General features: G+C 52.1%; 2 protein-coding genes across 2 annotated transcripts in view; one reads left to right on the forward strand and one right to left on the reverse strand.

Moving 5' to 3' along the window:
* Positions 1-24,618, reverse strand: part of LOC311610140 (dipeptidase 2-like) — a 564,319-nt gene that overhangs the window by 526,504 nt on the left and 13,197 nt on the right. The window lies entirely within an intron of this gene.
* The window catches only part of CDH1 (cadherin 1), a 76,461-nt gene continuing 57,639 nt past the window's right edge, over positions 5,797-24,618 (forward strand). Inside the window, exons 1-2 of the mRNA XM_084861019.1 lie at positions 5,797-6,035; positions 6,836-6,950. Coding sequence (XP_084717145.1) covers positions 5,982-6,035; positions 6,836-6,950 — 169 coding nt within the window. The 5' untranslated portion in view covers positions 5,797-5,981. The remainder of the gene's footprint in view (positions 6,036-6,835; positions 6,951-24,618) is intronic.

A 24,618-nucleotide genomic window follows, 5' to 3' on the forward strand; every position in this document is an offset into this window, starting at 1 on the left:
CCTGAGTTCAATTCTGGCCAAGGACATGAACCTGGGTTGCAGGATTGATCTCCCACGCCCGGGTTAGGGTATGCGCAGGAGGGAACTAATTGATGTGACTCACTCACATCGATGTTTCTCTCCCTCTGTCCCTCCACCTCCCTTCCACTCTGTCTAAAAGCCAATGGAAAAAATATCCTCAGGTGAGGAGTAACAAAATAAAAAACAACAACAGTGGTTGGCAGCAGTGAGGGGAGGGATGGTGTGGCCCCGCAGAGGTGCCCGGAGCCCCCAGGAGCAGTTAGAACCCAGCCATCAAGCTCCTTGGGAGCCGGAACAGACTAAAGTCCCTAAGCAATTCCAGTTTCCCTGGGATTCCTCCCTCTCTAGCTGTGGGGTTGGGCTCCTCCCAGCAGAGCCTGGGGCAGAAGTGCCCCTCCCAGTCTGAGAAGCAATTTGACTGCCTTTGATCTGGAGGTGGAAAAGGTAGGACTGCCGGAGGGATTAATCATTAGCCCCAGGCTGAGCGGCCTCCTGGACACCGGAAGTGAAAGCCCTTAGGAGGCCCACCTTCCACAAGGAAACCTGGAGTGTGTGATCCCAAGGCAGGGTGCCCGGTGAGCACCGCGGTCAGGGGCTGCTGTCCACCGGGAGGGGCACTGGCAAGGCCTCTCTGGCCAGCCTTTCCTCTCCCTGTGGATGCCTGAACTTCCACCATTGACCTTGGACAGGCCCTCAGAGAGGTCTCAGGGCCAAGGTTTCGATTTTCCTTGCCCCCATGTGAGAAGCTTAGGAAAGCAATGACGCTCACCACCTGCACCGAGGGGCTTGCATACAATTTCAGGGTTTCACGGGCAACCCCTACTCCCTAACCTCCCCCTCCAGTCCACCCACTGACCAGGTTAACAACCCTGGGTGGAGTTTCACTGCTCCCGAGGAGGTTTTTATTCTTGGAGAGAAGCACACTCCAGAGCCCTCTTTAAAATGCAAATGGCCCTGGGAGGGTGGAAAAGACTCGCCGGTGAGGGTGAACATTTTTCCAGGCTGAGGCCATAGACAGCCTCAGAGACTCTCATGGTGGGGGTGGGGGCGGGGTGGGGAGCGGAGGGCCCGAGGGCAGAGAGGCTTTCTGGGGACTCACAAAGTAGCTTAGAACTGGGAAGGGAATGTACCGAGAGCCCAGAGGGTGGAAAGCCAGCTTTAGGGCACTTACAACACGCCCCTCTTCCCCCACCAAGCTAACGGCAGAACAAGAATTTGAACCCTCTACCAGCTGGAGATCAATGCTGAAAATGGTGAGGCTGGGTTCGATTCGCTTGAGGGATCTGGAAAATTGCAGAGGGCTTACAGTGTGGGTTGGAGAGATGCGTACAATTCAGATCATGCTTATTACCCGGGTACGTTATTGGTTGCAGATAACCTGAATGACTTGGATGTCTCAGCCTCTTGGCCAAAAGGTTGGCGAGGACTAGACTTAGGAGTAGATGCCACAGGACAACATCTCCTAGGCCAGTGTTTCTCAAACTTTTGACATATGTGTAACTTCTATAATTTTCGTAACGCTGAGTACCCCTTGTACTCATGAGAACGTAGAATTAGGCGCAGCTAAGCCCGGTGCAGTGCATATCCCCACCAAACTCCGGTGCAACGCGTACCCCCACCAAACTCTTCCCGTACCCCTGGGGGGACGCGCACCACACTTTGGGAAACACTGCCCTAGGCCACTGCCACCACCGTGCAAATAGAAGTAGGCTATGAGGGAACGAATGCCTGGGTGGAATGGACTCAATGTCCTGTGCCCGCCTTAAAGAAAAGCGACTGTTCCGCTGGTGTGGCCGGAAAGCCAGAGGCCCAAGTGATCCCATGTTCGTTCGGATGGACCTCAGACAGTAACGGGATGGAATGGATGTGTGCTTGGCCCGTACCAGGAGGAAACCGCCTGGGGAAACGCTTCCTGCAAGACTCTCGTCCTGTTGTTCCCATCCAACAGAGGAAAAGAGCTGGGATTCCCCAAAAGGATCTGTCCCCTGTCCTCTGACGTAAACTATACCTCCTGTCTCTCAAGGGGGGGAACAGTTCTCAGAGTTTATGATAAATTGACCCCGATGCATAAATAGCCAAGTGTCCTCAGAAGCCAGCCGTGCTGCCCTGCGGATACCCCCTGAGCAGACGCCTGGTGGTATTGTCGGGGACCATTGCTTACAGCCTTGCCGAGCAGTTGGAGCGGAACTTGTGCTCTGATACCATCGGCTACCCCTTTCCCTTTGGCATACCGTACAACGCTTTCAAAGGACAGACAGACAGACCAGGAAGAGGAGAGAGAGTCCAGGGGGCTCCTTGGACCCTCATATGGACACAGGTGCCATGGGGCACTATTCCTAAACCTAGTGCCAAACGAGTTTAAGGCTAGAAGTCAGATTGCTGCAGGATTTGAATCTGCCCTATGCTGGCGGTCCACTGTGAAACCAGAATGTGGTGGGGCCGAAACCGGTTTGGCTCAGTGGATAGAGCAGCGGCCTGCAGACTGAAGGGTCCCGGGTTCAATCCTGGTCAAGGGCATGTACCTTGGTTGCGGGCACATCCCCAGTAGGGGGTGTGCAAGAGGCGGCTGATTGATGTTTCTCTCTCATCAATGCTTCTAGCTCTCTATCCCTCTCTCTTCCTCTCTGTAAAAAATCAATAAAATATATTTTTTTAAAAAGAAAAAGAATAGTTGGATTCATTATACGTACTATCACTAGCAAAGGGTTGTTAACTATACTCAAGATGCAGTTAAAGGGCTAGCAGAACCACGAGAGGCCACCAGCAGGATGACGTGGGGGAAGAGAACGGCCTCGGATAGGATTCTGGCAGAAAAGGAGGAGTTTGTGTCATGTTGAGGGGCCGACATTGTACTCTCATCCCTGACAACACAGCTCAGGACGGGACCGCTAAGGCCCTGCAGGGATTAACAACTCGAGCTGGTGCCTTAGCTGAGAACCTGGGATCGAGGGTCCTTCCTCCGATTTAGCAGTGGTTTGGAGAATGGAAGGGAATGACAGTCGTGGATGTTCTATATCATCCCATGTATGAGGGGGTCTTATCTGAAGTTAATGGAAACCGCATTGACCAAACAGCAAAGCCGTCTCCTTGTAGACACCGCAGAGCATGGAAGTCATGTTAGCCGAGTTTGAAGAAAAGAGTTGAGCCAAGACCGGTTTGGCTCAATGGATAGAGCATTGGCTTGGGGACTGAAAGGTCCCGGGTTCGATTCCGGTCAAGGGCATGTATCTTGGTTGTGGGCATATCCCCAGTGGGGGGTGTGCAAGAGGCAGCTGATCGATGTCTATCATCGATGTTTCTAACTCTCTATCTCTCTCCCTTCCTCTCTGTACAAAATCAATAAAATATATTAAAAAAAAAAAAAAAAAAAGAAGAAGAAAAGAATTGAGTGAAAAGGGGGGCATTGTGAGAATGAACAAATCACCTTCTCTGTCAAAGAAGGGAGTTTAGGCAGCCTTCGGTTTGGCCCACGTGACTTGCAGCTCCCTTGGGGGGTCGCCATTTTCAAATGGCAAAGGTCAGCCCCTTCCTTTAAATTAGCCAATCTCGAAAGCGTGGGAGCCTAAGCTCTTCCAATCAAGAGTGAGGGACAGATCACGTGCTTCAGGAATAAAAGCCTGAGTGGACGGCCCCCGGTCTTGGGGGCTCGCCTTATTTCTAACAGTCGAAAGAGGGCAGCCCTTCATGATCAATTTTGTGGAACTTGGAGAAATCCTTGCCGAGAAGTCTGCAGACAGCATCTCTCCAGACCTGTCCACACTGCCCCTAATTGTTTTCTGAAATCCTTTTTATTGAATTATCAGAGCGTAATGGAAGAGTCGATGAGAGTCACTGCGAAGTTACAAGGCCAAGGCTTGCTGGGCGGAGGAAAACAAAGCCCTCACGGCTCCCTGGGCCGGGCGATGGTATAAAATATGTATTTTTTACATAACTGGGCAAAAAAAATAAACGAACCAGGCCGCCCCATGGGGACAACGCCTCTTTCTGTATTTCCATTATCTTGTTTAATGCACAGTCCAGTCCAGCAGGAGCCTCAGCGGGCAGGGAGCACTGGAGCCTTTTCCCTCCGAGCCTCCTGGTAGGGTGAGAGGCAGCGAGAGCCGAGATGCAGGCATCCAAATGGCCTGGGCGTGTGCTCAGAAACCCATTAAAACGTCATTACCACGGAGGGGACGGACAGGTTGAGGGGGACTGAGCTGACCCTCAACAGTCTTGCTTTGAGACATGGCTTCTCCTTTGAGGCTTTACCGTTAAGCTCTTCTGGGTGAACTATTGTAAACCCGGCCTTTCCCATGTGGAAGGGGGAAGGGGCCGGCCCTTTCCAAAAACAACCTCTGCACCAAACGTTTACGGAACCCTTGCTGCTAGGGGCCGATACTCTGCTGGGTGATTTTCTTGCATTATCTCCTATCAGCCCATCTGTAGAGATGAGAACACAGACTCGTCAAGGTCAAGCAGTGAGTGAGCAGCTGACTCCACACTGTGTTGTAGCTCTGACCATGTTTGGAGAGTGAAAGGAATGATGGTGCTCTTGTCAAGGTAGCGAAACCATGCAGGTGCGGCTGGCCCCGGAATAACATTTGCATGTCTTTTTTTTTTATTATTAATATTTTATTGATTTTGTACAGAGAGGAAGGGAGAGAGATAGAGAGTTAGAAACATCGATGAGAGAGAGTCATCGATCAGCTGCCTCTTGCACACCCCCTACTGGGGATATGCCCCCAACCAAGGTACATGCCCTTGACCGGAATTGAACCCGGGTCCCTTCAGTCCCCAAGCTGACGCTCTATCCATTGAGCCAAACCGGTTTCGGCTAGTCTTTAAAAAAAATATATTTTACTTATTTTTTACAGAGAGGAAGGGAGAGGATAGAGAGTTAGAAACATCAATGAGAGAGAAACACCGATCAGCTGCCTCCTGCACATCCCCTACTGGGGATGTGCCTGCAACCAAGGTACATGCCCTTGACTGGAATGGAACCTGGAACCTTTCAGTCTGAAGACCGATGCTCTACCCACTGAGCAACCGGTTTCGGCTGCATGTCTATTCTTTTTGTGATCCTAAAATTATTTTCTTGGGGGACAGAATTCTCTAGAGAAGGGTATGTGGCAATGGTGTGGGGTTAAGAGACCCGGCCTGGAGATCAGGAGATCTCAGGTTCCAGCCTTGGCTTTGACATGGATTTGCTACGGGGCATTGAGAGTTATTTGCAAATAACAGGTTTGTGTGATCTCCGTTTTTAAAAAAAAATACATTTTCATTCATTTCAGAGAGGAAGGGAGAGAGAGAGAGATAGAAACATCAATGATTGATGGGCTGCCTCCTGCACGCCCCCCACTGGGGCCCAGCACCTACTGTTGCTGTTATCATCACTCGGAGCTATTACGGTGCAGGAAATATTGGTCTCTTGAATTGTATGGCAACCTCACAACACAGGGAGGCATTTGTGATTATGATTCCCCTTTGGAAGGGGAAGAAGCTGAGGTGTGGGAAGGTGAACTGAGTTGCAGACAAGAGCCGGTGGAGACCTGCAGTTCAAAGGACAGAACCAGACGAAGGGGGAAGCCCAGGTGTCAGTGAGCCACCCACCGCGGAGCCGACTCCCAACTTGGTGGCAACAGGAATCCTGCACCCAACCCTCCTCCCTCTGCCCTCCGCGGTCCAGCGGGTCCCGGGCCCGCGCGAGGCAGGGGCCGGGGGCGGGGCCGGGGGCGGGCCGCCCTCCCGGGCCCCGCGGAGGAAGCTGGGGCCGCGCCGGCCGCTCATTGGCTGCGCGCGGCAGGTGCAGCCTCAGCCAATCAGCGGCGCGGGGGCGGGGCCTCACGGGCTCACCTGGCGGCGGCGGCGGCGCAGCCCCAACTCAGTGGCGCCCGGAGCCTCGGAGCACCTGCGAGTTCCTGGAAGTTCCGTCCGCCGCCGGCCCGGCCGACCCGACCCGAGCCGAGCCTCCCCGGCCCGCCATGGGCCCTCCGTGCCGCCGCCTCCTCACGCCGCTGCTGCTGCTGCTGCTGCAGGTACGCCGGCCGGGCCCCCTGGCTCTCCCGGGACGCCTTCCGGGCCCTCCCCCGCGCCCCGGCCCCGGCCCCTCCGTCTCCCGCCTCCCCTCCCGCTCCCCATCGTCCCCGCCGCTCTCTCTTCGGACAAGAAACTTTGGGTCGGGCTTCCGGACCCGGCGGGGCGGGAGCGGGTGAGACGGGGGGACCGGGGGCCGGGGCGCTCCTGGCCCCGCGGTGGGTGCGCCCCGGGGCGGGCGCTGGGGCTGGGGGCTCCGGGGCTGGGAGCTCCGGGGCTGGGAGCTCCGGGGATGGAGGCTCCGGGGTGGCGAGGGGCGCAGGGGGCGGGGCGTGCAGCTGAGTGCGGGTTGGAGAGTGAAAGGGGGAGCCGGGGGTCGTGGGGCGGCCCCCGAGGTGACGCCAGAGGAATCGATAGAAGTATAGGCACCTGCGAGCTGCAGAAAGGGAGGTGCATGGGTCTGGGGGCGCCCCCGGGGAGAGAAAGGGGGGACCAGAAGTGGTTAGGGCGCCCAGGGTCCGAGGAGCTGGACCCGGAATGGGCGCGTCCCCGGTGGGGAGGAAAGGTGTCTCCGGGGAAGGGGAGACGGAAGGAGAGGGGAAGGAGAGGGGTGGGGGGTGAGGGAAGAGGTGACCAGCAGCCCCTACCTCTCCCGGGCGGGCGTCCGCGGGGGCCGCGCCGGGTCCCTCCCACCAGCCCGACGCCGCGGGCCAGGGAGGGGGTGGCGCTGCGGGGTTTCGGTGTAGGCTGGAGGGGGGACCCCGAAAGTCACCCCGGTCCCATCCTTTCCGCCCACCCCCAGGTCTCCTCGCGGCTCTGCCAGGAGCCCGAGCCCTGTCGTCCCGGCTTCGGCGCCGAGAGCTACACGTTCGCGGTGCCGCGGCGGCACCTGGAGAGAGGCCGCGTGCTGGGCAGAGGTGAGCGGGCCCGCGGCCGGCGGGGGGCGTGGGGAGGGCCCGAGACCTTGCACCCCAAGTTCAGGGCCTGCACTGGGCAGGCCCCTTCTTCTTGGGCGCAGAGGACACGCCTTTGGAATTTGCACAATTGTGTGTTTTGGGGGGGGGTGCGTAAGCTTCGGTGTCATGGAGCACGGTGTTTTTTGGGGGGCTATTCTGGGGGGGGTGAGTTATGTTGCAAGGAGGGGCACTGGTTAGAGGCCTCCCGTGTGCCTCCTCTGGTCCCGACCCCTTTACAGACAGCCTGTCATTTCCTACCGCAAATACCTAATAGTGGGAAGGGCGGGAGGGAAGTGGGAGTGCCCGTGGATGAGCCAGGGAAGGCTCAGCGGGCGGGTCCGCTTGCCCCGGGGTCGCCCCGTGGGGATGGGGACTCAGCGCCTGGCTCCCAGGCCCCGTTCCGCACCGTCTCAGGTGGCTGGGGAGCCCTCTGGGTGGTTAAGCTGTGGCTGGTGCTCACAGAAGTGAAAGCATTTGGATACAGGTGCTATTTCCCCCACACACACTCCCCCAGGAGTAAATCCTGTTTCTTTTCTCTTTTCTTTTCTGGGGCTTTATCATCGCTGAGATAATCAGGATGCTCGAGTTTGCTTTGTTTCATTCCACTGTCGCCCTGGGGCGAAAACAGGGGGAAGGCTGGTTTCTCTTCGGGTTTCACCCATTCCCTGATGCTTTTTTTTCTTTCTTTCTTTCTTTTCCAAACCACTTTCTCCTCCCGCTGGATTTTAGTGGATTGGGCGAGTTATCATAACAATAAAACACACACACACACACACACAAAACACTTTTTGAAACCAGGAATCACCCCCAATCCCCGGAGGGAATTCATTGCTTATTCTTCTAATCTCTGGCCACGTGAAACGTCTACAGCTATCACCCTGTTGTTTGAAAAAAAAAATTTTTTTTTTTGAACTTTGGAATTTGTTCTGATAGTGGGTGGGCATTCCCCCACCCCCACCCCCCACAGAGAAACTGAAGCTTGATTGATTAAAATGTGTTTGCTTTTCCGAGGCCTATGTGTGTGTGTGTGTGTGGGGGGGGGGGGTGTGGCGCATTCCATGGGGTCAGGCCGGAAGTGTTTGCCCGGTTTTTGCCCTGGGTCCGTCTTACTTGGCCGGTCCCTGCGTTGGTGTGCTGCCCCACCCTGTGCTGGGCACCTGGGAATGAACTGAGATAGAGGGATAGCCCAGCCCTGCCCTCCACACTGCCTGTCCCAGCACGCTGCTAAGAATGTCCCAGAACCCACGGAGAGGGCACTGGTGCCCGGAATGTTTGATGGGTATCGGTGGGCAGGGAGGCTTGGCTTCTGGAAGGAGTCAGCATTGACCCAGCCTTGAAGAAGGGCTCGGGGATTAGGAACAGGTGTGTGTGTGTGCAGGTGTGTGTGGGGTGTCTCCACACAAGTGTTGGTCACTGTGTTTTCCTGAATCAAGACATCTGGTAGCGCCAAGGGTGGGATTCGTTTTTATCCCTCTTGTGTTTGACCAATAATACTATTATTACGGCCCTAGCCGGTTTGGCTCCGTGGATAGTCAGCCTGCGGACTAAAGGGTCCCAGGTTCAAATCCGGTCCAGGGCATGTGCCTTGGTTGCAGGCATATTCCCCAGTAGGCAGATGATCGATGTTTCTAACTCTATCCCTCTCCCTTCCTCACCGTAAAAAAATCAATAAAATGTATATTAAAAATACTATTATTATGTGTTAATAATAATTATTAATAACAACCCCTGTTAGTTGCTTTTAACTGGACGGTGGGGCCAGTGCTTCGCATATTTCACCTCATTTAATCTTGCCAAGAGCCTTATGGGGGTGGGCACCATGGCTCTTCCTATTTGGCTGATGAGAAAACGGAAGCGAAAAGCAATTTAGTTGTCCGCTCAGGGTTTCCCAGCTGGTCTTTCTCCTGCTCTCCCCTTCTCTTCTCTGTAATCTCAACAAGGAAAGAGGGTGCTCGGGGAGTTAGTGTCCACTGTGAAGTGGACTTCCTCCTCCCTGTGTGCCTGGAAGAGCGGAGGTGTTGACGGGCCGGCCCTAGAGGAGGTGGTGGTGGTGGTGATGGAGACAGCTCAGCCCCGCGGGAGGGGTCAGACCGGGTGGGAGGTGGAGGGGCCTGCCGCTGGTGGTCTCGCTGGGCCAGGCGGTCTCCCCCAGCTGCTTGTGTGGCTGGTTTCAGGTCCCTTTGGGTCCTCATACCCGTACCCACTCAACAGGTTTTTTGACATTTCACTTCGGGGGTGCTTTTTGGACTAGGGGGTCCCTTCCTATCAATCCAGTGTGGAATCACCCCAGGACAGAAGTGCCCTTGTGATAAAGCACACATGGGACCTCAGAGAACTGGTGTGTGTGTGTGTGTGTGTGTGTGTGTGTGTGTAATGGGATTACAGTAATGGGGTTTAGGGAGGAGGCCTCACTCTCTTAGGACAGTGTAGAAAATGGAGGGATGCCACATGACCACCAGGCTTAAACATTGGCCCCAGGGAGAATTTGCATACAATCTCAAGGTTCCACGGGCATCCCTCACCCCAGTCTGTCCGCAGACACCAGGTTAGAACCCTGGCTCCTGCGTTCTAATTCTTTGAAAGCAGCGCACTGCAGAGCCCATCGGTTCCATGGAGAATTGGCTGCGTGGGGGTTTACAAACTGGAACCTGTCACTTTTTGCCCACCCGTGACCATAGAGTGTCCCAAGGAGGATTTGGCTAAACCCGGGGTGGGGGGGGGCTTTGGGGCATTTTTGTGCCCCAAGAGATCCTTGTGTTTGTTCTATTGGTTTCTCTCCAGGTTCAAGAACGGAGAACGTTTTAAAAACAAAAACCAACCTCCCCCCAAACACACACACACACACACACACACACACAACCCCAGCTGTAAATGGGTTCTTTAGTTTCTGACTATCTTCCCTTTTCTGAGCACAAATTGGTTTGCAGATCTCACTCCGCTCCAAGTTGACTGGAGGCCGGGGGAGGAAACCCCTGGTTTCCTTGCTTTGCTTCCCCTGCCACCTGGCCGTGGGCAAACAAGGCCTGTGTTTTGGGTCTGAGCTGCCTGATGGATTGACCCCGCTCCCAGGCCCCCACCTGTGTGGATTAAGTACACCCATTTCCTCTCCTTCCTGAAAGATGTGCTGAAAGGTGGTGGGAACCTTATGCTGGCCCCCTAATTAAATGGGCTTTAAAAAAAAAACAAAACCACACACACACACACACACACACACACACACACACACAGAGAAACCTGCTTTGGAATGATCTGACATCATCAGATCCCCACTCCTCCACCCCTCACCCTCCTAACCACCACTTCCCAGAGTCCTCACATTTGTGACAGGGGAGGAGACTAATGGCTCCTGCTCCTGTCTTTGCCTTTGCGTCTCCCTAGGAGCCGAGGCCCGGGGTCCTGGGCCCTGCAAGGCCATGTAAGGAAGGCTGGCTGCCTGCTCTTGCCCTCCCTCTCTGCCAGGTGGTTATGGAAATCCCTGTTTGCTCTCGGGGCTTTTTATGGAGCCAGCCTTTTCTTCCGAAACGCTCACCTGGGTGTCTGTTACGCATCCCCTTCCAAGCGCAGCCCCAGATAAGCCAGACGCTAAGGCAATCAGCTCTCCCATCTCCCAGAAGCTGCCAAAACCCGAACGTCCCCGGGAGGCACCACACAATCCAGACTTCTGGGTTTCCACTCTGCCTCAACTTCCACCTCCTCTCCCGGCTCGGGGCTTTCAGGGAGATGAATGAAATCGGTACGGCCGGGCAGGGTGGTGGTGTGAGTGCCGGAAAGGCCCGGGTTTGAATTTCAGCTGTGAGCTGTGTGACCTTGGGTAGTAAATCCATTTACTCCTGCGAGCCTCAGTTTCCCCATGTGTAACACGGGAGGCTAGCAATACAGGTTTGCCATGAGAATTCAACGTTCGTATTCACTCAGTGGTTGAGTCAACCCATGACTCTTGGGTGCCAGCACTAGGCTAGGCCCTGGGTTTACAGTAATGAATAAAGCAGGTGTGGGCTGAACATAAAGGCAAGTGGGACAAATGTAAAGAGATAAGGGGGGGCGGAAAAAAGAGATGAGGAGTCGTGAAATGGTGCCTCATGTTTCTTAGGGACGGAGTAGGCAGTCAAACAACATTTTGAATAAATGAATAAAGGAGTGAATAAATATTGACTTCTCTTCGGGCCAACCCTAGCCGGCGATTGTAAATGGGCAGGGGAGAGTTTGGGCCGTGGCTCTCGAAGCTTTGCGATAAGTGTGTCCCCGGGATTCAGTGGACTGAGTGCTTCCCTCTGAAAGCTCCGGAGGGCAGAGAAAGGAGACCTCGGTTTCCGAAATGGAAGGGCAGTTCGTCATCTTTAAGTGTTTTTCATCGTTGGTCAATTAAAAAAAAAAGAGGTGGCGGCCTTTCTCCCTCTCTCTAATTTGTTTCCCATTTGTAAAGCTCAGCTGATGCTCGGCAGGGCTTTCGGTCCCTCCTCTTTCCGCACCTTTCCCTTTCCTTCTTCTCAAACTACCTCCAGCCCTCCTCTTCCCCGCTGCCGGCACCTTCCCAGCATTTAGAGAAGGGGTCCTCAAACTTTTTAAAGTGGGGGCCAGATCTCGGTCCCTCAAAGAGCTGGAGGGCCGGACTATATGAACTACTAATTCCTACTGTAACACCTCGGCTGCGCTCACTGCCCAAAAAACCTGGCGGGCCGGATCAGACTCCTCTGCGGGCCGCATGTGGCCCGCGGGCCGTAGTTTGAAGACCCCTGATTTAGAGGGTCCTTGAGTCAGACTGCCTAGATTGCAATCCGGGGGAAATGCCCCTTGCCAGCCGAGGGACATGGGACAAGGACGTTCTCAGCCTCTGTTTTCCCATCTGTGAAATGGGCAGAACAGTATCCCAAGCCATCGGGCGTGTCAAGCCTTGATATCAAGCCTTAATATCAAGGCTTGCTGAATATTAAGTAATAAAGCCTCCGGAGAATTTAGTGCTTTCTGTTGGAGACACTCCCGCGTTTTACCTTCAGTTCAGACCTCTCTCTCCCTGGGCTCCCTCCTGCCCAGCAAACAAGCCAAACCAGTTTCCTCGGAGCCTCTCTCTGCTTCTGTGTTAAAGCAAACACCGCTCTGCAAACAGTGACTGGGCCCAAGCGGCCTCTGCTGGGAAAGGAGATTCTGGTCTCTGGCTTGGGGTGGGCTGACGCGGCTTAGCCTGCTGCCCTGCTCATGGACACTGTTCAGAATCGGCGTGGGCGGAGTGGGGCCGGGAGCAGCCGTGGGTGGGGAAGTCAGGATGACCTTAGACGTTTCAGTTTCTGCGTGGTTTGTAAAAGTATTTCCTAACCCACATGCTCAGGGAGACCAGTCTGTTTTCCCGTTGCCATAAATGCTCTGCCCCAGCCCCTGAGACTCTGGTTTGCCCTCATGGCTAAGCATCGGATCACCTGGAAACACTTCAAAAACACAGATTTTTTTTTCCCCTCCTGCTGATTCACTGAGCTACAGCCCCACTGAGCTCCTCACCGGTAATTGATTTTATTGGTCTCTTGTGTATCTTTTTTTTTTTTTTTTCTTTCCTCCGGGTTTCCTTCTGGGAACACTAAAGGAGTAATGTCTTGATGCAAAAAAAAAAAAAAAAAAAGTAAATTTAATAATCATCTTTTTATGTAAAGAGGGTGGGGTTCTGGGCATAGCACTGGACAACTCCAGCCGCTAGGTCACTCATGTTTGAGTAAATACCTGGTGCCAGGCAGGGTGTGGGCATCTGGTTGTCCGCCTGAGGCCAGGGACCCAAGGGCACCGCGGATGAGGCAGCCGAGGGGCTGGCCGTTCTGCCGTGCCGGGGAAGGAGAGCCCTGTGGGTGCAAGTGGAGCAGCTGGGATGGGACAGGGGGACCTGAAGAAGCAGCCAGTGCCCCAACTTCAACCCCAGCCCCTGCCTGCAGGGACATTCCAGAACATTCCTGAAAGTATCCGGGGGTAATTCCAGTGCACTCTCAGAATTCCGTGGGGTGGGGACACGTTCAGCCGATACAGGAGCGGTTTCACCTGCTAGGCTTTGAAGAGTGAGAGTGCGTCCACATCAGCCAGACAGAGAAGGGGAGAGAGCTCTCCAGGAAGAGGAAGTGGGGTGCCCAGAGGTGTGGCGGGGCATAGTGGAGTCAGCCTGGCTCTGTGCCTTCTGGGACAGGGAGGGTGCTTGTAGGAGAGGGTCCCCGGATGAGGCTGCCTAGGCCGGCCAGGGGTAGGCCTGGACCTCAGTCTACAGGTAATAGGGGATGTTCTCTTTCTGTTCTTTTAGTAGGCAAATCATGCATTTGATTAAAAAGTTAAAAAGTCTTGCCCTGGCCAGTGTGGCTCAGTTGGTTGGGCCCCATACACCTCAAGGTTGTAGCTCGATCCCCAGTTGAGGGCTGGGAGCATGCGGGAAGTGGCCAATCAGTGTTTCACTCTTTCTCTTTCTCTAAAAATCAATGATATATATGAAAGAGTCTCCTTTCTACCTCATTCCACTCTTTACCCAGTTCTTCTCCATGGCACAGATAATCAATTAGTTCATAGATAACTGATTTTATTGGTCTCTTGTGTATTTTTTTCAGGGTTTTTTTTTAATGGGAATACAAAAAAAAATTCAATTCTTTATGTAAACATAAATACCAATCTTTTTACCCAACGAGTAGCTATTCCATACCTTCTTTTTTTGTATTTAAATATATTTTTATTGATTTCAGAGGGGAAAGGAGAGGGAGATAGAAACATCAATGATGAGAGAGAACCATTGATCAGCTGCCTCCTGCACACCCCACACTGGGAATTGAGCCCTTGACCGGAATCGAACCTGGGTCCCTTCAGTCCACAGGCCTACCCTCTATCCACTGAGCCAAGCCGGCTGGGGCCATACCTTCTTTTTTGCCCAACAGTATAGTTGTGTGTTCTCTCCCTATATATCGATCTTCCACATTCTTTTACTTTTGATATAGCTTCGTGGCATGGATGTGCCATAGTCTTGTTTAACCTACCCCTGATAGACACTGGGATAGACTATGGGTTGTGTCTTATCTTTCAGAAAACAGCACCCCAGGGAATAACATAGCATCTATATCCTTTTGCACACATCCTGGTGAATGCAGAAGGTAAATTGCCGCAAACGGCCTGCCTGGGTGTGGCTCTCTCCCTGACCTGGGTGGAGCTCCCACCTCCCGGTGAGCTCTGACGTTACCTCTAGGACCCAGTGGGGCCTGCCTGGAAGGGTTGAACCTGTTCCCCATGATCAAATCATAAACGGTAGCCAGCACAGGGCCCCGTGGGATAATTGGCCGCGGCCTAGATAATAATTACTGGGCTTTGTAATTAGGAGCGCTTGTAACAAGCCGAAAGCCTTTCAGTTAGGTGATACCGGGACCAGTGGAAGTCTAAGAACATCTGGTTCTGTGGTTTTGGCATTCACACGTGCTGATAGACCTTGTCTGTTCCCAGGAGAATTTTCCCAAAAGAAGTTTGAGAGGGTCCTCCCTTATATGATTGCCACTGCCTCCTATCTGGTCTCTCTGCTCCCTCTTACCTCCTCCCAACACAGTCTCTTCTCTGCCCAGCAGAGTTAGACAAAATCCATCTCACTCAGACTCTGCCCGGAGTTCCCATTTCACACGGACCAAAAATCCAAGTCCTTTCTGTGTCTTACCGCGTGTCCATGCTCGGCCCCATAATCACCTCTCTGTCTCTCGCCCTCTTCACTTCCTGACAGAACCCAGGGCACACCAGACACGGCTCTACCTCAGGCCACTCCTTACTGTCCTCAAGTCTTTGCTCACATGCCAGCCTCTCAGGAAGGCCTTTCTTGCTCCCCCTATTTGAGATCGTAACCTCCTCCTCCGGAAGCCTTCTTTGTCCTTCTTTGCTTTATTTTCCTTCGCAGCACTTTTCACCATCTAACATCCTATGTGCTTCACTGACTTCTGCCCGTTGTCTCCTTGCCCCAGAACGTAAGCTCCAAGAGGCCTGGGGTTTTTGTCTTATTTAGTCCACAGGCTGTGTTGTGTCTAGAATAGTGCCTGGCACATAATAAGTACTCAGTAGTATTTGGTGAATGAATGAATCTGGTTTCAGAGTGTGTGTGTGTGTGTGTGTGTGTGTGTGTATATATATATATATATATATATATATATATATATATATATATATATATAATAGGTCTATATATATATTTTGCTTTTAGAAGCTATTCCACTATGCTTTTTTTTTTTTTTTTTTTTAAATTAAGATAATTCTGGCTTGTTTTGCTCAGTGGATAGAGCCAAACTTTACCTAGCTTAGGTGGCCCCCATAATCACCAGATCTCAATCCAATTGAGCATTTGTGGGACGAAGTTAAAAGGGTCCCGGGTTCCATTCTGGTCAAGGGCACATGCCCAGATTGCGGGCTCTATCTCCAATTGGGGGCGTGCAGGAGGTGGTTGGTCACGGATTCTCTCTCATCATTGATGTTTCTCTCTCTCTCTCTCTCTCCCTCACCCTTCCTTTCTGAAATCAATAAAAATATACTTTAGCCAAAACTGGTTTGGCTCAGTGGATAGAGAGCATCAGCCTGTGGACTGAAAGGTCCCAAGTTTGATTCCGGTCAAGGGCATGTCCCTTGGTTGTGGGCACATCCCCAGTAGGGGGTGTGTAGGAGGCAGCTGAACGATGTTTCTCTGTCATCGATGTTTCTAACTCTATCCCTCTCCCTTCCTCTCTGTAAAAAAAATCAATAAAATATATTTTAAAATAAATAAAAATATACTTTGAAACATTGAGATACCATTGACATATAAGTTTCAGGTGTAACTGTGCCTTTTGTTTTAAAGAAAAGAGGGAACTTGTTCAGCACGAACCACAGACAGAAACAAAGAGGAGGGGATGTTCTCAGGGCTTGTGTCTCTGCTTGGCGCTCTGAGCCCTGCACACACCCCTGATGTAACCTTACCTAATTGTCTTGTCACAAAACAGCTTGCAGTCTGCAGTCGAAAGGTCAGACGAGCCATTTCTGCCTCGGTGTAAGGAAGCACCAGATCAAAATCTAAACAGCGATCTGAGCCTGCCAGGGCCATCTGTCTGGTTTCCTATTGTCTGCGTAACACCTTCCTTGAGCAAGGCTCCCAGATACACCCAACACCTCCTCCTGGGTGTCTGCAGTATCCTACAGGCCCATTAATTGTTCAAGACCTGGTGTCCATTCTTCTAGTCCTTGGCAATGAAAAGGAGCCTGGAAGGAACTTCTGGAGAGATGCAAAAAAACCCAAAGACAGTAATTTAAAGCAAGCTCAATCAGCTCATGGCCACGATAAAAGTCTCACAGCTCTGAAATCTATCCGATCCATCAATCAGTATTCATGGAGAGTGTATTATAGGGCAGTATTTTATAAATCTTGATGTAAGCAACATCACCCTGCTTTCAAGAAGGTAACTGCCTGATGGGCACAGTTGCCAGATTTAACAGATTAAAAATACAGGACAGCCTGACCGTCATGGCTTAGTGGTTGAGCGTCGATGGTTCAATTCCCGGTCAAGGTTACTGGCTTGATCCCCTGTGCAGGAGGCAGCCAGTGATTCTCTCTCATCATTGATGTTTCTATTTCTCTTTCCCTCTCCCTTCCTCTCTAAAATAATATATGTACTGAGTGGCGAGATTATTATGACCGCCCCATCAGTACTTCGGTGGGCCACCTTTTGCCTTCAATACTGCGGCGATTCTTCTTGGCATTGACTCCACGAGATGTGGAAAGGTGATGCGAGGAATCTGACACCATGCCTGATAAATAGCACTGCCCAGTTCTGTGAGATTTGATGGTTGTGGAACCAGCTGCCTGATGGCTCTTTTAACTTCATCCCACAAATGCTCAATTGGATTGAGATCTGGTGATTGTGGGGGCCACCTAAGCTAGGTAAACTCTCCTTCATGTTCTTGAAACTCCTGCACAATACGAGCACCGTGGCATGGCGCATTGTCTGGTTGGAAGAAGCCATCTCCATTGGGATATGCCATCAACCTGATAGGATGAACTTGATCAGCAATGATACTTAGGTATGTTGTGCTATTCGGACGTTGTTCCACACGAATTAAAGGGCCCAGATCATGTGAGGAAAACATGCCCCAAACCATAACACTGCCCCACCAGCGGGAAGGGCTGTTGTACTCATGCATGTGGGGTGCATGCTTTCTTTCTTTTCTTTTTTTTTTTTTTTTAAGAGAGCACATAATCTTTATATATATATATATATATATATATATATATATATATATATATATATATTTTAATTGATTTTTTTCAGAGAGGAAGGGAGAGAGATAGAGAGCTAGAAACGTCCATGAGAGAGAAACATCTACCAGCTGCCTCTTGCACCCCCCCCCACTGGGGATGTGCCCGCAACCAAGGTACATGCCCTTGACCGGAATCGAACCTGGGACTCCTCAGCCCACAGACCGACGCTCTACCACTGAGTCAAACCGGTTTCGGCGGGCTGCATGCTTTCATGCTGTTTCCTCCAAATTTTCACTCTGCCATCTGCATGATGCAACTGGAAACGTGATTCATTGGACCACATGACTTTTTTCCAATGCTCCATTGTCCAATCCTTGTGTTCCTGTGCGAATTGGAGATGTTTTGTCTTGGTAACTGCAGACAGCAAAGGTGTTCGAACAGGCCTTCGGCTTCCATATCCTATATGATTCAGTGTACGGCTAATTTGCCTACAAATCTCAGGTGATCATAATAATCTGGCCACTCAGTGTGTGTGTGTGTGTGTGTGTATTTAAAAAACAGAACAGCCAGTTACATTCGAATTTTAGGAAAACAAGGACTAACTTTTTTTAGTATCAGTATGCCCCATGCAATATTTGAGAGATACTTACTAAAAACCCCAGAAATTATTGTTTCATATTCAATTATTTAAAAAATATACATATATCTTATTGATTTTTTTACAGAGAGAAAGGGAGAGGAATAGAGAGTTAGAAACATCCATCAGCTGCCTCCTGTACACCCCCTACTGGGAATGTGCCCGAAACTAAGGTACATGCCCTTGACCGGAATTGAACCTGGAACCCTTCAGTCCGCAGGCTGACGCTCTATCCACTGAGCCAAACCAGTTAGGGCCATACTCGATTCTTATCACAAACATTGGTGTATTGACTAGTCCTTCCCATGCACTTACGATGTCATGCTGTCTCTCTCTCCGTGAAACCTCACGACAGCCAGTGAGAAGTGACACTTGTGAACCCTGAGAGGCTGAGTAAGATAGGGTGGGTCATGGAGACAGGAAGTGGCAAAGACCGGCTGCTCGTTCTGGGGGCTGTTGGACTCCAAACCTGTGCTCTTCGTAGCCAGTGTGTGAGCGCCAGGCGAAGGGGACGGATAATGCCTGCCCCTGAGGTCTCGGAGGGAGAGGAGGAGCCCTTCTGGAGACAGAGGCAGTCGCCTGTGCATTCGCTGCACAATTTCATGTTGAGTGCCCGCCGGCACTGGCTCTGCGCTAGGCAGCGGGGATATGATGGAATGAAAGAGACACTCTCCCGCCCTTGTGGACTTCCCTTCTAGTCGGAGGAGGGGAGACAGACAGATGGCGATCGATGGAAGGAAAGACAGCAGATATAGCAGGACGGGTGTGCTGGCGGGGAGAGATTCTTGGGAGTCACAGGGGTCCTCAAACTTTTTAAAGTGGGGGCCAGATCACGGTCCCTCAGAGAGCTGGAGGGCCGGACTATATGAACTACTAATTCCTACTGTAACACCTCGGCTGCGCTCACTGCCCAAAGAATCTGGCGGGCCGGATCAGACTCCTCTGCGGGCCGCATGTGGCCCGTGGGCCGTAGTTTGAAGACCCCTGATAGAAGAATGACATCTGGGCAGACCTGAGGAAGTGAGGTGCTCGTCGATGTCGGGATTGGACTGTGTTTCGAAGGAGTTGGACTGTCCACATTCTTTCACTCCCGATGGCTGCCGTTGAACAAGATGTTTTTTTTCTAAAGGAATGACCCCGAGGCCTAATTGTCCCCGCGTCTCGGTTTCCTTTAAAGGCTATGCCGTCGTTCATACCAGGATCTGACCCTCTTCCCAAGCTACTCAGGTATTGGCACGTCCCCAAGAGGAATAGGGTTCTCGTCCAGTTTTCTTAACAACTTCCGCGTGGCGTTAGGATGACATTGTCCGGTAAACAGGCATGTTTTTTTGGGGGGGAGTGTGGGGGGAGGTGGGAGGAGGTACATGCATATGGGTGTCCTAGGAACCCGCTAGTTTAGAATGAAGTCTGGATTGAGCAAGAAGATTTTTCAAAGACTGCACACTCCCTCCCCCACAAATTCTTCACCACCATCGCGTGGGCGCGTCTGAAAAGGGAACGGGAGATGACCAGAGGGGAGTGTGTGGGAACCATCGTGGCTTCCCTGTGGAGAACGTCACCCGCTGAGTCAGCGGAGGGACATTCGCCGGCCGGCAGGTGGAGCGAGGCTCTGAGTCACCGGCCCCGAGAGCCCGACCTGTGAGGCTATCGGTATCGGAGGCTGAATCAGCGGTGACATCACCCTCTCCCCGGCGCAAGGGCAGGTACTCTCGGTGTCCTTCTTACTCATGAGTCCCGGGAGATCCTGGCCCTCGGTCCCTTCCTCCTTAGCAAGAAAGAAGCCCAGGCGGGGTGTCTGCAGAGGGGACCGAGTCCGGCAGCTGCTCCGTGAAGTTCCCGTGTCCGCTTTTCATTACCCCCCCGACCCCGGGGCTGGCAGTATCATGACTAAACTTTCTGGAGAAATTAGGCTTGGTGGGTGTGCTGCCTTCACCCTTCGTCGTCCTTACGTCTGTCTGCGTTTATAAAGAAACGCTCTCCTGCCAAAACCGGTTTGGCTCAGTGGACAGAGAGAGTGCCTCAGCCTGCGGACTGAAGGGTCCCAGGTTCGATTCCGGGCAAGGGCATGTACCTTGGTTGCGGGCATATTCCCAGTGGGGGGTGTGTAGGAGGCAGCTGGTCGATGTTTCTCTCTCATCGATGTTTCTAGCTCTCTATCCCTCTCCCTTTCTCTCTATGAAAAAAAAAAAAAAATCAATAAAATATATTAAAAGAAAAGAAAGGCTCTTCTGTGCCTTGGCCTTGCAGATGGGGGTTTCGGAGCTTGTCGTCTGCGTCTTTGATTTGGAAATGACCCCCGTGAACGGTGCTGATTTTTCTTTGGACTTTGGAGTCAGTGACGATTTCCCTCTCGCTTTCCCCCCCTCTCCTTCCTGCTAATCCCCTCACCTGAGCCCCGGGCACAAGGGGGACCTGGGAAGGCCGCTCACCCCAGGAAGCCGCGCTTCACTTACCAGGTGTGAGGCCCGACTCCCGGTTTCGGCGGAGATTCGATGCCAGGGCTGTGACTCTAATCCTCAGCACTTATTTCTTCTCTTCTCACCTGTGAAACAAAGGAGCACGTGTTCCCCGGGCCGCCCTGGGAGAGGGGAGATGAATGAATGGGGAGGGCTGCGAGGAGAGGCGTGATCGGGTGGCCACGGATCCCGTCCTGGTCCTGTTGGCCACGTGACCTTGGGCAAGGTGTTTGACCTTTCCGTGCCTCGGTGCCCTCACCCGTGACGCCATCGCTCCTACCTCGCAGGGTTGAGATGAGGACTCGGCGGGTTTGAGTGTATAAAGCGCGTTTGGCGCCTGGTACGGAGCAGACACTCTGGAGCAGGGGTCTTCAAACTACAGCCCGTGGGCCACATGCGGCCCGCAGAGGAGTCTGATCCTGCCCGCCAGGTTTTTTGGGCAGTGAGCACAGCCGAGGTGTTACAGTAGGAATTAGTAGTTCATATAGTCCGGCCCTCCAGCTCTCTGAGGTACCGTGATCTGGCCCCCACTTTAAAAAGTTTGAGGACCCCTGCTCTGGAGTATTGAGTTTTCACTATGAGAACTTTCTGCTTTAGAACTGTATCAGGAGGTGAAAAAACAACAACACCCCGCTAACGGCCAAAGGAGCCCGAGGGAATAAGGATGAGGAAGGGGTACACCCCTTGTCTGTTTGCTCCTTGCCTTCCCCGAATCTAAGACATTCCTCTTGACCCAACACCCACTGTGCAGATTGTTTGCTGCCAATCAGGCGGGGAGCATCGAGAAGCCACTCTGCTAATTTATAGTCACGCCTATCTGGTTCCATCATCCTGTGAACTTGATTCCAGTATTATCTCCATTTTACAGAGGAGTAAACTGAGACTCAGCGTCCGTGACGTGTCTGAGGCCACAAAGCTAGGACATGGCAGGCAGAGGTCAGAACCCCGGTCCACTGACCCCAAAGCTTATGTACCACCTGTGTACCTGTACCTACCTGGTGAATGCTTCTCTGAACTCTCAGGTCCCTTGTCATAACCATTAGAAAAATCATATATATATATTCCCAGTTATTCCCAGTGTTTCTTGAATTAGATATATAGATACTTATTCCCCCTTCCCTAATGTAACTAAAAAAAGTAGTGTATTGTACACACTGTTCTTGTTTACTTGAAATATCTTGGAGATTGTCCTCATTTTTAACAGATGTATGGTATTCCCTTGTAACCCTGTATTGATGGATTATGGCTGTTTCTGGGGTTTTACTATTAGAGCAATGTCAAGAGCATTTTAGATGCCGTGTGCAAGAGAGCCTGCAACATGGAGGTTTCTGGCCTCTGGATTGTTACCGATTGCAGGGGACAGATTCCTGGCTGGACCAGTCTGGGCATTGGAGAGGACTGGGTGTTTAGGGTTTTCTGATGATAAATAGGGTCAGCATTAGTATGGAGCCAGGGGCAACTTCTCACACAAACTAACACTGATGAGTTTATTCTTGCAGGGGTCCCTGCCCTGCCTCCCACGTGCCCACCAATGGTTTTATAATTCTGTGCATCCCCCGGGACCCAGGATCCACAAGCTGCCCCCGTGGGGAGTTTTGTGGATGATGGACTACCCCAGCCTTCTCTGCTGGCCTTTTGAGAAAGCTGAGAACTAGTTAATCTGCTTTCCAATACTTGCAAAGGCCATATCCTCCATGTGGCCCACGGAGGATAGAATAAGAGGAAATGTGGAAGAATTGCAGAAGGAGGGGCTGGGGAAGATGTCTGGGGTTGGCTGGTAGCACTGGAACCGCCTGTTGCAAATACTGACAGCTCCTGTTCCAGTTGTGCACCCAGATCCCCTGTGGTCGCTCGCACCAGGTCATCTTGCTTGGCCCCCCTCAATCCCTTGCCATGGGAGCTCTGTTCCAGACAGAATTTTCCAGGGTCTCTGTAACCTTCATGGACTGCCCCCCCTAGGAAGATTCGGAATGGTTCAGCATTAATCTCACAGAGAAAGAAGAGTATGTTTCAAAAAATCCATTTATTGGGAGCAAAGTTAGGAAGGAGCCTTAACCGAGTCATGCGGTTTCTCAGTTTTGTACATGAATCTGGCTGTTTTGGTGCGGTTAGGTGACTGGACCAGAGCCACACAGCTGGCAGGTGTCATTAGAATGATGATAATAACATGGTTGTTAAGCAGGAATCATCCTGTTCATTGCACTGTCGGTTGACTGAGTCCTCCACTGTTCCCGTAGGATTTCATTTTAAAATCCCTGCGCCAGCCCTTGGGAGGGTCGGTGCTGTGACAGTTGCATTTTCACACAATAAAACGAAGGGTCACACGGCTCGTGGCCTGGGATGGGAAAGGGGAGTCTCCAGCCTGGCCGGCGTTCACCCCGCCCTGCCCTGCGCTCGGTGGCTCCGTTTCTGGGAACATCTGCATTCCAGGCTCTTCCTTTTGGCCCGGACAGGAGCCTCAGGGTCCACTGGAAGTCTTTACCGGTTCCAGCCTTCGGGTAGATGATGAAGCTTTCAGATCCCTTTGGCTCCTTTGAAAGCCCAGAATAAAAGGGGAGTCACTGGCCCCCATGTATGGTGAAGTGTATCCAGAGTTGAGTTTGTAAGCCATTTCAGAGTTTCATTGGCTCCTTTAATTGTTGTTATTATTTTCTTTTCTAAGTTACTACTTAAAGTTTCTTCCTAGTCACTTTGGCGTGGGGTGGAGGGTAAACCAGTGAACTCTATGAACGCCACCGCTTGCTTGACCTACCCACCAAGCTTGATGGGAGGGAAAATGTTTTTTTGTTTTTTTAGAAAATATATTTTATTGATTTTTTACAGAGAGGAAGGGAGAGAAATAGAGTTAGAAACATCGATGAGAGAGTCATCGATAAGCTGCATCCTGCACAACCCCACTGGGGTTGTGCCCGCAACCAAGGTACATGCCCTTGACCAGAATCGAACCCGGGACTCTACCACTGAGCCAAACTGACCTTGGCATGTTGGTTTTTTTTTTTGAAAAATTCATAATAGCAGTGATGGGTTGGGGTTATGCTGAAGAAGGAGGGACGAGCTTGGCTAGTGTGGCTCAGTTGGTTGAGTGCTGTCCCATGCACTGAGGCTGCCGGTTCGATGCCAGGTCAGGGTACATGCCGGGTTTCAGGCTCCATCCCCAGTAGTGGGTGTGGAGGAGGCGGCGGGTCGAGGTTTCTCTCTCATTGAGGTTTCCATCTCTCTCTTCCTCTCCCTTCCTTTCTCTCTCAAATTAATAAAAACATATTGTATTTAAAAAAAAAGGGGGGGGGTGATTAGAGCTACACACTGCCATGTTTACAGATGGAAAGCGACGTGTCTGGGTGGGTAAGGAGCTGGCGGTATACATGCCGTGAGACCGCCACTAGCTCAGGGCTGTGGGAGCTGGATATGTGTGGTCCGTTATACTACTCTCTCTACTTCTGATTGTGTTTGAAACTCTTCATTATAAAGTTTAAACAAGTTTTGCAAGGAAAACCTGAATGATGATCTCTAACAGAAAATTCAAACACCTTCCCCGGGGCAGACGTTAGCAATTTGGTGTGCATCCTCCTGGACGCCTTTCTAAGCATTCACAGAACTTGCGTGCCCCTATCTGTGGGGTTTGGGGAAAAACAAAACAAAACAAAAACTTGGGGTGTTGCAGAAATGAAAATATGAATCATTCTAAAAAGTGGAACCATCTCCCTTATAATGTGGAAAATGTTGCACGTCGATCCTGGAACTTTGCGCCCCTCCATTCTCTCTAACCTGAGGAAGGTGTTTTTAATACCATAGAAGGCAAACGAGTTAGTTCCCCTGAGCCTGGTGTTTGAGTGCCCACTGTGTGCTCGCTCCAGTCAGACAGTCACGGGGCCCCTCCTGTCCCGAGGGCTTTGGAGCTCTGTCCGGGAGCTTTGGAAACGCGGAGAGGAGACACGGAGCTATCAGACAATGGGCGCATTCAGAATCCAGGTGGGGTTAGACCTGTGTGGGCTGGAGCAGCTGCCGGAGCTGCTGCCTGCCTGCCGAGGTGTTGGGTGGCCTGTGAGCAGGAAGGGGGAAGGGGTGGGAGGGGAGGGGCCTTCCGTGCAGATTCTGGGGGGTTAGGAACATGACCAGGAACGTTTAGATGGTGACAAGTAGCTCAGGTGAAACCCAGCTTTCTGCCCTGGAGCCACACCAGGAGGGCCAGGGGCTGAGGGGAGACTCTGGCCTCTGCGGCTGGCAGGGTCACAGCAGGACAGTAATGCAGCTGCCTGCCTGGGTGGGGCCCTGCTGGCAGAGACCCTGGCGAGCTGGGAGAACAGGAGCAGCAGGTTCTCCCTCTGCCCGCCC

Source organism: Pipistrellus hanaki (genome assembly GCF_964339955.1).
Source record: "Pipistrellus hanaki genome assembly, chromosome: 15".
Taxonomy (NCBI): domain Eukaryota; kingdom Metazoa; phylum Chordata; class Mammalia; order Chiroptera; family Vespertilionidae; genus Pipistrellus; species Pipistrellus hanaki.